Here is a 14,363-nt window from a genome sequence, read left to right as displayed (position 1 = left end):
GCACTTTGTTCCTGAGCCCAGAGGATGGTGGATGGGAGGGCTGAGCAATCCTTCTGGATGATCTGGGTTGTGGCAATGGAAAATACCCAGGAGAAGCCCCTTTGCCATGGCCAGACTTCGCCTGGATCTTTGCTGTGTGGGCCCGCACTTGTTGATGAGGACAGACCTCCTCTCCCAGCCATTAGGGAAGCAGCTAATTAAGCTCTGTAATGTTCCTGGGAGGTCAGCAGGAGACGCGCCAGCATTGCAGCATCTCCCAGAGCCTGCACTGGGACAGAATCTCCACACAGTGCCCAGGGACAGGGGGAGCTGCCCTGATCCTCCTCATTCCATTGTGCTCTTAGTCCTGGTGCTGGTGGGGTGATGCAGTGCTCAATGCCCTGGGACAGAACCCAATGTTCCCTGCTTCAGCTGGGCTTAGGAGAGAGGGCTTCTGGCTGGGATGTCCCAATGCTCCCAGCAGCCCTCGGCATGGCTCCAGCAAGGCTGGGCAGTGGGGAGAGAGCCTGTACAAATATTATTGTTGTTGTTATTCCCCATAAATATATGCAGGCACTTAACGACCTTGGCATGGAGCATTTCCTGGGGATTCATGACCAGTTGGCGTTAATGGTCTTTAGCTGCACCTCAGGCCATCAGCTCCTCCCAGCCCATCATTAATCCACAGGAAATGTCTCGAGCATCGATCCTCATTGCTTAATTAATAAATGCAACTTGTCTCCTGCCTGAGATTTAGAGATACTCACTGCTTCTCTCCCTGCTGCTTTGAAGGTGACTTTTTTAGCACAGGTCCCTCACGCTGGGAGGCCCTCGTGGGATTTTGTTTCCTGGCATTCATGTGGGTGTGGGCTGTGGCAGCAGGAAAGTCTTTTCTCTCCTGGGCGGGAGGGAAGGAACTGAGCCGCTGTTGGGTTTGGGGTTTCTCCAGCTAATGTGGCACAGCACAAGGAGCACATCTTTCCCACCAAACCCAAAGGCTTGCTTACCTTCAGCTGAGCGCATCCAAGAGCCTGGGCGAGAAGTAGCGTGAGCCAGCATGGAGGAACGTGGCAATTCTCCAAGGCCTTAGCAGGTTCTATAATAATCGATGTTTTTTGCCCATGAGTCACAATTCATCTCTAATCTTCCTCGGGGGAGGTGGGATTTGCTATCTTTAGTGCTCACGACTGCTGCTTTCCCGGGCTGAGCATCCCGCTGAGCCTGGACTCCTGCTGCAGGGATGCTGACCTGGCAGCCGGCACGGAGACGCGGCCGCGTTTCAATCCTGCTCCCTGTTTCTCTCGCCTTCACCACCAGCTGCCTTTGTGCAGTGGGTGCCGCAGTATAAATCATGTTAATTCCTGAGATGCTTTTCCGCGGTAAGTCTGAAATTCCCATTTTGGTTCGCTGGCTTGCCTGGCGAACTAAATTATTTTCATAGCCCCTTAAGGGCATATTGTCAGCCCAGACTTACTGCCGTTATACACCATTTCTGAAACATTAATATCTCTTCTAAATATAGTGTATTGACAAGGTATCTGGTATAGTGTAAATCCTTGGGACATTTGATCCAGATCATTAAAACTGAGTGAAGGAGGGGAGGAATAGATCAAGTTACCTTGCTGCTCTTAATTCAAACAAGCGATGAATTATTCATTCCACTATTAATTCTACAGTCCTCCTGCTTTTTATTTATTTCTCTCTTTATTTATTTTTTTCCTCCCAGATAGACAGCTCCAAAAGGAAGCTCGGTGAGGGGAGATTTGCCTGCTGGAGGATGGGGTGCACAGGGCTGGGCTGTCTGGCAGCACTGGCCATGCTCTGCGGGGCTCTCGGGGATGCTCCCAGCAGAGGTAAGAGCCTGGTTCCAGCTCCTGGCGGGAGCTGGATGGGCATCCATGGTTCTTGAGGAGGGGAGGGCCATGTGCAGATGCCACAGTGGCTCTGGGGTGTGAGTGGGTTCCAGCAGGGAGAGGGGCTGGCTCAGGCCAGGGGCAAGGAGCGGGGATCTGGAGTCACTGTTGTGGTAGCAGCAAGTGTGGGACACTTGGTCCGTGCTTGGGTTTCTGCTTCATGCTTACCTTACTGAGGACTGCAGGTAGGGGTTGTCCTGTTGTGGTGTACAGGGGCTTTGGTGAAGGGTTTGTTAGCTCCTGGAGTTGCACTTGCTTATATAAATCTATATACACATATACATTTGTATGTGAATGTATGCATGTATGTGTATGTGGGAGGTGTGCAATAAACCTGTCACCTTACCCAGATAAAATGTCCCTCAGGATGCAGGGCAGGGTCAGCAGATGACACAGTAATTCAGGGCATAGGGTAGCCCAAGCAATCCCCCATCCCAAAACGGCAGGGCCTTTCTCACAGAAGGGCTGAGCCAGAAATCAAAACCCATCCCTGGCCCTGGTGCAGGTGCTCCTGAGGCTCCACCGCTGCCCTGTGGTGCCTGCTCATCCCCCACATACACCCACCTGGGCTTCCCAGAGCACCCCAAGGCTCCCAGCCCTTCGTCATCTATCTGTCTTGACCGTGGCTTCTCACCTCTCCCACAGGCTCCCTTCTTGGATATTTATTTCAACAACGTTGTTCCTTTAGTACCAGCCCCATATTACTTCACTGCCTATCTCCAGTAATTAGCAAGGTGATTTTAGATCTGGTCAGACACACACTCATGGTGCTGCATCCCACACATCCCAGGAACCCCCTTGCTGCGAGGTCACCGTGCCAGTGAGCACGATGAAAAGCAATGTGCACAGGCTGACTATTGATTTGCAATATACTTGGCCCAGATTGATGGCAGCGAGCGCCCAGCCTTGTTTGGGAACCCACACGTGTCTCCTGGGGGCTGTGCAGGGTCTGCATCCCTCCCAGACATGATGTATGTTCCCCCTGTACCAGCCTCTTCACCCCAGCCCTAATCAGACCCAGGGGCAGGTGACAGCCGGAACCCTCTCAGCCTTATTTTATAATAACCATGTCTCAGTATAAAGATTTCATTAGGAAATCGATCCCTCCACGCATAACTCATTGTTCAGCATATCGAGCCCTTCACCCCTGTTTCTCCTAGCTCAAATTCTCTGATACCACCATTATATGGAGGGAGTGTGGTCAGTGGGAGGCACAAAGCTGAAGGGCTGGGCAGCTGGGGCTCTGGCGAGCCTGGTACCACTGAGCCTTTAAAACTCACTCCCAACTTCCTTTTTCCCAGCCATAAACAGGTGGGGATGCTGTGCTGTCACTGGCAGGACAAGCTCAGGGGCACAGCTGAGCCCTCCTGCAGCCCCCACAGGGCAGCACGGGGAAGAGGGGCTACACAGAGGGATGAAAGGTGATGGGGACACATGTGTCCTCCAGGGAGAGTGGATGGACGAGCCCAGTGGAGTTCTGCAGGATGCTGGTGGTTTGCTACTGTGGTGGTGGGATGGAGCTGGTGTCGTGCATCCTGTCTCCATTCTTTTAGGCTTCCCCTGGAAAGGGGACATCACACCCACTTCTGTGTCCCCCAGGCATCAAATGTGGGGGAGTACTTTCAGCACCTTCTGGCAATTTCTCCAGCCCCAACTTCCCGGGGCTGTATCCCTACGAGACAGAGTGCACGTGGCTCATCGTGGTGGCCGAGGGCTCCTCTGTCCTGCTCTCCTTCAGCCACTTCGAGCTGGAGTACCACGACACCTGCGCCTACGACTACCTCCAGGTCTACAACGGGGCTGCCCGGGACCAGGGCAACCTCCTGGGCACCTTCTGTGGCCACAGCCCCCCGCCACCCTTCTCCTCCGCCTGGCATGTCATGGCCGTGGTCTTCCGCTCCGACCGGCACGTGGCCAAGCACGGCTTCGCCGCTGCCTACAAGAAAGGTAGCAGGGAGGTGTGGTGGTCACTGAGCATCCATCTGTCCTCTTCTACTGCCCTCATCATGCTTGCCTCCTTGCAGACGCCTGCGGTGGGCAGCTGACGGGGCTCTCTGGGGAGATCACCAGCCCCCGCTACCCCGAGAGTTACCCCAACGATGCCGAGTGCCGCTGGAGCATCGGGGGGGCCGGCGGCGGTGGCCCCCTCACCCTGGTGTTTGCTGACTTCCAGATGGAAGGGGGCCAAGGCTGTGGCTTCGACTACGTGGCCCTTTTTGATGGCCCCACCGTCACTGCCCCCCGCCTGGGACGTTACTGCGGCAGCGCCCGCCCGCCCCGCACCATCTCCTCCACCCCACACCTCTTCATCATCTTCAAGTCAGACTTCAACATCGGTGGCAGGGGCTTCAAGGCCCATTTCTACTCGGGTGCGGGGGTCTCAGGGTGGTGGGGCAGTGGGAAGGACGTGGGGACAGACCCTGGGTTGGGGTTGTGATTCTCTCCCTCCCACAGCAGCAAGAGGAGATGATCATGGGGGAACCCCTTGGGGAGAGCCCATGAGATGATGGTGTGAAGTGTAAAGCACCACACAATGCAAATGGCATCGCTGTGGCTATTCCAAGCCCTGGGCTGCCCTCTTGAGCAGGAGTCACCGTTGTTCATGCCATTCCCTGGGGATAAGGGTTGCTCCTGTAGGACTTTGACTCCCTTGGGAGTTTCCCTCCCCCAATGCTGGCTGTCCATTGGCCAAACACAAGGCTGGGAGCAGTGAGGTGAAGGGCAGAGCATCCTTTAGCAGTAAAAAAGGTGATAACTCATCCACACGCAGGAGGCTTCAGGTTTGCTTTTGATTTTTTTCCTTTCCCCTTTTTCGCTGAGCAGGCGAGTGCCAGGAGGTGTTTACCACCATCAAAGGGAATTTCTCCAGCCCTCAGTACCCCAACTTCTACCCCAACAACCTCAAGTGCCAGTGGAGCATCCAGCTGCCCCCAGGCTACCGGGTCAAGGTCTTCTTCCTGGATATGGAGCTGGAGGGCCGGAGCAGCCTGACGGGTGGCTGTGACTACGATCACTTGTCTGCCTTTGATGGTGGCACCGAGAACGGGTCCCTGCTGGGACGGTGGTGTGGACGGGAGAGCCTGGCACCCGTCACCTCCCGCAGCAACCAGCTGCTCCTGGTCCTCCACACCGACCGCAACACGGCCAAGAGGGGCTTCTCCATCTCCTACGTGGGAGGTAAGGTCCCACTTGGGTGCTCCTCAGTGCAGGAGAACTCAGTAATTCAATTGGGACGTGCCTAAGACCATGTAATTTCCAGAAGGATCAGCAGTGAAGGTTCCTGTCTGCAGGAGCAGAGCTGTGGCTCTGTAGGGATGGGGCAGAGGAAGAGGTGGAGAGTGAGTTGCACGTTGTGTTTAGCATTCAGGAGATGCTTTCCAGCTTCAGATTCCTGTGTGTCTGCCACTGCCATGCTCCTGTTCCTCTCTCAGGGTGCGAGGGAGAGAAAACCTGAGGGTTTTTAATGGGCCAAAACCCCAGAACAGGTGACCAGCTCAAGCGTCACAACCTTGTTCCCTGCTCCCCTGGATGCTCTGGCCTTTCCAGCACATGGCTGAGCAAGCAGACATGAACCATGTCCCCTCCTCTGCTGGCAGCAGCAGGGGAGGGCAGGACCCCCAGAGCACAGCATTCCCACATCCACCTGGCCAGGCCTGCCTGGCACAGCCCTGCTGCTGGCACACTGTGTCCCAGACAGCATGTCCGGCATGTCCACAGCTGCTGGGAGAAGCAGTGTGTAACCTTCCTGCTCTATGTGCCAACCTTTGCACCTCAAACGCCAGCAAATTTATGGTGTTTGTTGTATTTCAGTATAATTACATCTGAGCTGACCTGTGGGTCAGGGATGATTCAGCCAGGGGCAGCCTTTCCAGAGGGCTGGAGCCAGAGCAGGGCTGCTGGGCTGGCAGCACAGGTGCTGGGGAGGCTGGCTCTGGGTTTTATCCCTCAGCTGCAAGATCTTTCTTCACTTCCAGCACAGCAGAAAGGATTTGGAGATATGTGGCTCTTGGAGTTAGAGATGGGATAGAGTTCTGTCCTGAGCCTCTGGAGGGAGGGAGGTAGTACTGCACATTTTGTAGGGCTGTAGTGTGCAGAGCAGGTCTGTCCCTGTCCTTGTCCCGCTGATTTCTCACTGGTTTACAGCTGTGTACAGGCAGAGACCTGGTGTCACTGCTCCAGAGGGAGCAGCCTGCAGACAGACAGATGGGGTGCTGCTGAAGAGTGGGGGATGTCCCATCACAGGGAGGGGTGTGACACCTCCCAGCTGCCCAAGGCTCCTGCGTCCCCTGGTACACACTGCCAGATGTATGCTAGGGGAGGACAAAGGCTTGGATGTGAAACTGAGCCTCCCTCCACAGAGCTGAGCCTGCTGGCTGTGTTTGCCCAGTGATTCCAGCATCTGCTTGTGATTAATGTCCTGTGTGTCACAACCAGCTGCCAGCACTGCCAGCCTCTCCCTGCCACCACCTTCCTCAGGAGCCCACAGAGGCAAAGAGGCACCTCAGACTCTGCATCCACACCCACCTTCAGCCATGCAGATATTTCCCTTTCAGGCCCATCAAAAGGCGTGGCTTGGGCGGGGCATGTGTGATTTATGGCCATTGAAATGAAAGCCTTCACGCCAGGAGAGAGGATCCACTTTCTCCTCCTCTTGATCTAATGCACTTTAGTTATTTGGTAAATCTTCTAATGGTTTTATAATGCACTAAGTGAAGCAAAGTGACACTATTTTTTCATATTGATTTTATTGCATCTTCCCAGTTTCATAAGGCTGAGATTCAGAGGGAGCTGGAATAATTCAATAATTCATATTGCCCAAGTGGTTAGTTCAAGCTGAGCAAGGATTCACTTTATAGAGGGGAGTGTTTTTCCTCCCTGCTTCTTTCCCTGTGTGGATGCTTTCTACATCCAGAGAGGCCAAACATGGTGCCAGAACGAGGGTGATGGGAGAGGTGCTGGAGTCACCATTGCTTTGCTCTTCATCTTGGCATCATGGGCAGCTCAACAGCAGCTCCCTTCATACACTGCTCACCAGCTCCCCATCAAAATTAGCATTCTGAGGACAGTGGAGGGCTGGTGATGCTTGGAACTATGCCTGGGTTGGGCCATTCCCCAGGAGGATGCCCCAGGGCCATGAACCCAGCTCACCCTTTCAGGAGAGCCATGTGGCAGCGTGAAGCTGCATCACTCCAGGGCATGCAAGGGGTCCCTCCAAGATGTGTCTCCTGTTTCATCAATGTAGTGTCTCTTGCAGGGATGTTGTAGGATGCAGAGGAGCTCTGTGCCCATGTCAAGCCATCCACAAAGCTCTCATGGTTGGTCCTGGGCAGCAACTCAAATGTCCTGCTGGCTCTGCAGTGATGGGGAATGGCAGTGACAGCAGGATGGTGTTGTCAGTAATGGCACTTGTGTGTCACTTGGAGACCTGAGAAGGAGGACGAGGTTCAAGAGGGTTGATAGTGAGATTTCTCCCTTGGGCAGAAAGCAGAGCAGCGCCTGGGAGCCATCCATGTCTGCTCTTGGCATGGGACAGGGCTAAAATACTGATACTGATTGCTTTCTGCATTCTGGAGGTAGCTTTTTTTCCTGAAACCCCCCCACTTGAGTCCTACACGTGCACCCTGTTTTCTGTCCCAATAGTTGTGCCCATGAACGTCAGCTGCACCCGAACAGACTTCCACATCCAGATCCCCATGCAGTCCCTGGCCCAGCTGGAGAGGAATAGGATTTATTTGGGGACCCCCTCCTGTGCAGCCCAGGTGGTTGGCAGGAACTTTAAAATACACACCAGGTTCGACACCTGTGGCACTGAATCTCAGGTAAGTGATCAGCAAACACCCCTTTAAAGCAAGCTGTGTAAATGGTTAGCCCTGTGCTGGCTGCAGAGAGGTATTCCCAGTCCCTCTCACATTTTCCCAGTAGATGCTGGCCTGATTCATGGCCAATCCCTCCAAACCCCTGTGGAAAAGAGCTGCACAAAGCCCTGATCAGCCATGTCCCTTGTCTTGCAGAGACGCAACAACACGTCTGTCATCGTCAGCACCCTCTACATTGATTTTTCAGTGGGAGACCAGGAGGACATCCACCAGTACGAGGTGCAGTGTGAGCCAAAGAAGAAGGAAGCCTCAGTGACCCTTATTGCTGGTCCTGATCCATCCAGGCTCAGCCAGGCAGAAAACCTGGTGGATGCCCAGCAGTGGGAGGGGGAAGCGATCGATGCCCGTGAAATCAAGAGCCAGGACACCAGCGACATCGTCTTCATCAGTATCTGCATCCTGGCTGGGCTCCTCATGGTCATTGCAGTGGTGGGGCTGGTGCTTCTGTAGGATGCTCTTTCCACTCTCCAGGGATTGCAGTCCCAGTCCAGGGCAGAAGGGCACCCCAAAATCCACCCTTACCCCAGGCTGAACCCTAACACAGCTACCCAAACAGAGACACAGCTCCCAGGCCCTGAAACTGAGCCTGAACCCAACCTCCACCTTCTCTTAGTGCCTGAAAATTCTGGGCAATAGGCAGCCGTTTCCCTTCCCAATTTGTTTTCCTCTGTCTCAATCTGTCCATTTGGCTCAGGAATGCAGTTCTTGCGCTCCCTAACTCTTCCCGCACCTGCTTCAATTTGTTTTCCCTGTAGTGCTGCTGCTTTCAGGAAAGTAACGTTGTTTGCCGATGGCTGCAAATCTTCCTGTCAATTATTTCTAGCTGAATTCTTGGATGTACAAACCATCCCCAAATGTAGCTATATTCCCAACAAATGTTCTCCGTGCTCCCGGCCCATGCTTGGGGGGGACTGTGGAGCTGTGTTACGGGGATCTCCACCTGGCACACACAGATGTAGCTCATGTAGGTGCTCCCAGGTGATGTTTCTGGGTGTCTGTGGGTGATGTGATGAGATGCATTTGCTGTGCCCTGGAGCTCCTCGTTTGATCTTCTCATGTTGTCTCACTTCTCGCAGGACTCACCTGAGTGCCTCAGCCACCAGCAGCTGGAGGGGAGGAGAACAACCCTCTTCTCCTCTGCGTTTTCCTCCTTTCTAGCATATCCAGGTGTCCACGGCTGTAAACTCTCTACCAGCATTACTCCTGAAGTTTGAAAATACGGGCAAATCCTGCTATGGCTTGGGGAGATGCTGGAGTGCAGAGGTTTTGGTAACCCTATAAAGACAGCCTTGGCAAGAGGGGCTGGCTCCCCTGGGACCTCAGTGACACCAGATCTCCCCTCGTGGCCAGTGAAAGGACTGATGTCCTGCTTCCCTCTGGGACAGTTCTGTTCATCAGAGGAAGCAGCAGCCAAGGAATAGGATGATGATCCAGCAGCTTTTCCTCCTGGATTGCACCAGCCCTGCAGGAGTGTCTGGGGAGGGAAGAAGGCACAGAGCTGCGCATGCCTCCTAATGAGGAGCCTTCGTTATCGGAGCCCGGATTGATTTGGCGTTTGTTGGTGCAACACATCGGCAAATGAGAGATTTCCGAGGGAAATATTTGCCAGCACCGTTAAGCTCCATTAAGGGAATGTTTTGAGATCCTGTTGTGTGCAGAGATGGTAAACAAGGCCAGCCTCCCCCACTGCCTGCAAAGCCTCGCTGCTGGTTAATTGCTGGGTATAGAACTGTCAGCTTGAGACCATAGTTACAAGATTTGACAACTGAAAGAAACTTAAAGATATAATTAACCTTCTTGGTGGCCCAGATTTTGCTGAAACAGGTGAGCACTGCGGCTGCTCGTGCCTGGCAGGGAGCCCACAGCACCCAGCAGCATCCAGCCCTTGCCTGGAGGACAGGTATTCCTCACCCAGCCAGAGCCTTCAGAACCCTGCGATTTGCAGGGGAAAAGGCTTTTCTGGATAGTTGTTTGTGTTGCACTCAAATAAGGAGTTGGACCTGGTCACCCCAGGGAGGGTTTCCAGCTCTGGCTCCAGTTCACAACCACCCAAGCATCCCTGGGTGAAGTGCTCCCCTGCACACATCCCTGCAGATGCAGGACTGGTGCTGTGGGAGCAGCTCTGCTCCTGAGTCAGGGGGATCCCCAGCAGCCCCAGGCCTGCAGGGTGTTTTCCAGGGAACATGGACAGGGTGATTAACGCACGTCTCCAAAAGCTCTTTACCCACTTGTTTTTGATGGCATTTACAGCTGTATCTGCCACCAGCAGTGAGCCACTCGAGCCAGTCATCTCACTTGGAGTGAGGAAAGCCTCTGGTGCTCACCAAACACCAGCCTTCCAGTCCTCCTGTACCATGTCTCAGCCTCTCCACTAGATTTAGGCATCCAGTCTCTCCCTGCCCTGCAGGAATTTGCTCACTGGCATCTCCTGTTAAGTCAGTCCTGTAAGTCTTCCCTGACTTACTGCCCCAGCTGGGGCTGGAGCCCAGCAGGGATGGGGGGGGCTGCCCAGGTAATTTCCTGAAACAAGCCCTTCTTCTCATGTAAAAGCTGCTCAGATGAGTGGCAAATAGATATGGAATCCATCACTAGCACTCCTTCCCTCCACTCTGTCTGTGCTCCTCACACATCAGGCCTCAGTTTCCCTCCTTAGCATTTGCCCGGTGCTTCCTGAGAAGCGGGAAAGCAGCAGCCACAGGCAGTGCTCCCATTGCTCATCTGATTATTTATTTAGAGCATGATGGCTGGATTGAGCCAGGCTGGATGCAGCCTCCTTGTTTCCTGGCTTTGCTTATGGATGTGGAGTCTTGTCTCTCCGGAGCAGACAAAGGTTTGGCTGTTGTGTGGGAGGGAGAGCCTCTCTTACCCCTCTTCAAACGTCTGTGTGCAAATCCAGTGAAGAATTGTTGAAAAATCGTAGATCATAGAAAATGGCACTGCAAGAGCCCCCAGGGGATCAGTTGGTTTATTCCTCTCCTTCCCTGGGGAGATCGCTCCTACCGGAGAGAAGCTGTTCTAAAATATCTGAAAAATCTCAGCCACGCTCTCTGTGTTTTCTCTGTTTACCAGGAAGGTTTTCCTGATGTGTCACACTGTGAGGGTGGCTGCTGGGGGATGTGCTTTTGTGCTGCTGCAATGGACAAGAGAATGATGGTGGGAGTGCCCCAAAATGGGCACTGCTGCTGGCACGAGACCCTGCTCCCTCTGCCTGGAGGCCCTTCCCAGGCAATTTATTCTATGTAATGTTCACTGTAAGTTTTCTGTGGTGGCACCCACAGTCCTCTTTGGCTGGACCCTCCCTCATTGCTCTGCCCAGAGGGTTATTTGCATCTCTTCTGTTTTTATACTCTAATCCCAGTCTGGGATTGGGGTACTTGTGATGCACAGGGAGCCAGTGCTGGAGCTGAGCCCATGACTGAGGATGCTGGTGGTGTGCATCTTCTGCATCCTCTCCTCACAAGGGCAGTTCATGGGCTGGAGCAGGAGCAGGTCTGCTGCTCCTCAGGGTGGTTTTCTTGGGTTTGGTGTGTAAGGCCAGGAGGCCACCAGCCACTTTTGCCATCTAGCCAGTCCTGGCCCCCCAGGAGCTTGGCATGGATGGGTCAGTGGGTGTGGTTTTGTGCCAGGAAGGATGGAGCTCACAGGTACCTGCTGGAGCCCCTGGCCACAGTGACACAGAGCCTCCCACAGGGGTGGCCCTGCCTTGGGGTCCAGGTACCTGCTGGAGACCCTGGCCATAGTGGCACAGATGAGGAGGCAGTAGTCAGGCAGCTCAGCCATCTGGGAAAACATAATGGATCAAGCATATGGACAATTAAAAATGCAATGATGGCATTTACCAGGAGCTGTTTTCCAAGCTTATTTTAAGCCCAGTTTCCTGATCATGACAGCCCTGGAGACGGCGAGGGCCCTGTTCATGGGGATTTTGGTGTGTGAAGGCTGAGTGTTCCATGATGGGTGGGAGAGTTCACAGCTGGATTTTGAGCTTACAGTCAAGTCTTTGTGGCAGCTTTGGGGGATACAGATTTGATCCTGCCTTCTCCCTCTGGCTGGTTCTGCATGTTGCAGCCCTCCTCCTCCTTCTCTTCTCTCTATCTGGGACAGGAGTGCAGTGTTTGCAATGTGAACATTCCAGCTCAGGCAAAACACTGGCCACAGCAGAAATGATTTTGGTTTTTGTATTTTTCTTGCCATTGGAGCTGGCTGTGCTAGAGGAACAGTGTTTGTCCATTATAGGAGCACCCTTTATAGCGAGATAACTGCTTGCTAGATAATAATATATAATTAGCAAAGATCATTCCATAATCTAGTTTAATTGACACAGACCATGGATGTTCAGGGGACTGCCAGCACAAGAATTGGAGCATCATGAATTTCAGTGTAACCCTGGCACAAGCTTCCCTTTTTTTTTTTTTTTGTTTTTTTTTTTTTGTTTACTGTGACATGTCAGAGTTCCTTTGTGCCTCAGTTTCCCCTCCTGTGAGGTGCCAGGTCACCCACCTGAATGTTGCCATGCCATGCATGGAGGAGCAAGGCTTTGCTGGTTGTGGTCAACCAAGCTGGGGAATTCCCTCATGTGTTTCCCTCCCTCTCTCTACCTCTTCTTTCCTGCTTCCCTGTGTCCCTCCATTGCTCCAGCCCCCTATTTCTGCTCCAGAACATACCCAGGGAGGAGAGTTCCTTTGGGCATCCTTTGGGCTTCGGTGGCTGCTCCTTGCCTTAATGTCTCTTAATCCAGGGCCAGTTTAGCCAACCCTTCATATTACAGGGCTGCCAGGGACGCAAATGAGATCTAAAAGTTCGGATTCTTTGTGAAGAAACCTTTGAAGAGCCTCTTGAAAGATGAAAACTGGTGAGCTGCTGAGCTCTCTCTTTTCCAAAGGACAGGGAGGGTCTTGTCTACTCCCATCTTCTTTCACTCAAGTAATTTGCAGCAGGACAGAGCTCTCCTGAGCTGTACCTGCTGATGGGGAACAGAGCAAGCTGTCACCTACTGCCATCCCAAATTTGCTCTTCAAAGCCAGGGTCAGGAGTCAGCTCTGCAGGAATGAATTCCCTCTTCCATCCCTCCTGGTGCTGCCCTGAGCCCACCCTGTATTCCCCAAGCATGGGGAGGGGGATCAGGAGGTGACACTTCCAGAAGGTGCTTCTCTCCTCTCTTTGCTGGGTGTAGCAGGTCTCTAGAGGTCTGCCAGCTTTATGTATGTACTCCTTTGCTGAAAGGAATTTCTGGGATAGGCTTAATCTGGAAGAAAAAGGAAGAACAAGAACTTTTCTCTGGATTGGGTGCTTCCCTTATTTAACATTTCCCCTGTATAAAAGGGGAACCAGCAGTTTCAGTCTCCATGCCAGAAAAACAGAGCACAAGGGAGCCACTGCTCAGCCCTTTCATCCTCCCTTTTAATCTAGAAGGATTTCCCCAGCATGAAGACTGGGCTGCATCACCCACAGGAGGGAGGAAGAGCCAAGGAGCAGCAAACTGATTCAGCAGGTAACCCAAGGCATAAATAAACACAGTGTGCAGGTGATGCTGCTCCATGGAGGGAATCTGGTTTTTAGAGACTAATTAAAAACTTCATTAGTGCCAGATATCAAGTATCCCATTGTCACATTCAGCATCACCCTTTGGGAAAATGAAACCCTTTTTGGCCTGTTGTTTTCCCATCTCTGTTTTTGTTTTCTTTCCCTACCTTCCTTTCTGTCATTAAGACATTCCCTGGTTCCCTGAATTCCTCCTGCTGTGGGTCTTGAGTCCAACTCTCCAGATTCTTTTCCAGCTCCTCCAGTTTTCTGCAAAGCTGCATCTGTGAATCCTCAGCCCAAATGTTACTGCTAGCTTTAACATTAAGATAAAAGAACTGGACCTAGAGCTTTATACTTGGGTTCCTTTGAAACAAGTTGGGAAAAAACATCAACAATTAAAGAGAGGAAATTTATAGGAGAGTTTTCTGCTCATGTGCAGCAACTCTGCAGTTACTTTTTAAATTAAAAATATTTGGCACAGCCAGGCTCTATCTGACCTGTGTGGGAAACTTCTTTGGCCCAGCTTTCATTAGACCAGAAGTTCCTCATTTTTAGGAATTTTGCTTCTCACATTACCCAAATAGAGAAAACACAGCCAGGAACACAAAGCTACAAATAAATACTGCAGGTCATGGCATTGCAGCTCTGATGCAAAAGCTGTGTCATTCATTGATCCTGAACCCCTCCTGATGGTCCAGGATACACAAATTCCATTACAGCTGGGAGGTTTGAAGCTATTTAAGTGGGAAATGGAGCTGATTGCTTGTAAGGAATTGAGGGGTTTCCCATTTTTTGCTACAGCCTGGTCAACAAGTGTTACATCTTACTGAATATTACCCACACCATCACCACACACAGATCTGCCAGTTTCTGCCTCCAACACACCTGACCTTAACTTCCTACAGATGAGACCTCTGTGTTCAGCTGTTTGAGGACACCTTCAATGTGTACAGACAAAATTGGTCTTGCACTGACCCAAGCAAACAAAGCACGATTTAAGATATTCTTAAGAGAAATTGAAATTATCAAATTAAATTTATGGTGTTCAACACCTCAGGTAAGTTTTGGGTGT

At 52.3% G+C, this 14,363-nt stretch overlaps 1 protein-coding gene across 3 annotated transcripts; it reads left to right on the top strand.

The window, feature by feature from the left end:
• Positions 1-871: 871 nt before the first annotated feature.
• CDCP2 (CUB domain containing protein 2) lies at positions 872-11,114 on the top strand. Of its 3 annotated transcripts, none has more exons than XM_058842640.1 (7): positions 872-1,072; positions 1,710-1,832; positions 3,492-3,839; positions 3,917-4,261; positions 4,716-5,069; positions 7,533-7,711; positions 7,904-11,114. In XM_058842640.1, exons 2-7 carry the CDS (start codon positions 1,757-1,759, stop codon positions 8,216-8,218), a joined length of 1,617 nt encoding a protein of 538 aa, XP_058698623.1. In that variant the 5' UTR covers positions 872-1,072; positions 1,710-1,756; the 3' UTR covers positions 8,219-11,114. The 3 variants fall into 3 exon arrangements, with proteins under 3 accessions (XP_058698623.1, XP_058698622.1, XP_058698621.1); XM_058842639.1 differs by having other exon boundaries at positions 1,706-1,832; XM_058842638.1 differs by lacking the exon at positions 872-1,072 and adding an exon at positions 1,090-1,358.
• Positions 11,115-14,363: the final 3,249 nt, after the last annotated feature.

Source organism: Poecile atricapillus, chromosome 7 (assembly GCF_030490865.1).
Source record: "Poecile atricapillus isolate bPoeAtr1 chromosome 7, bPoeAtr1.hap1, whole genome shotgun sequence".
Taxonomy (NCBI): domain Eukaryota; kingdom Metazoa; phylum Chordata; class Aves; order Passeriformes; family Paridae; genus Poecile; species Poecile atricapillus.
This window is presented reverse-complemented; position numbering and strand designations above follow the sequence as displayed.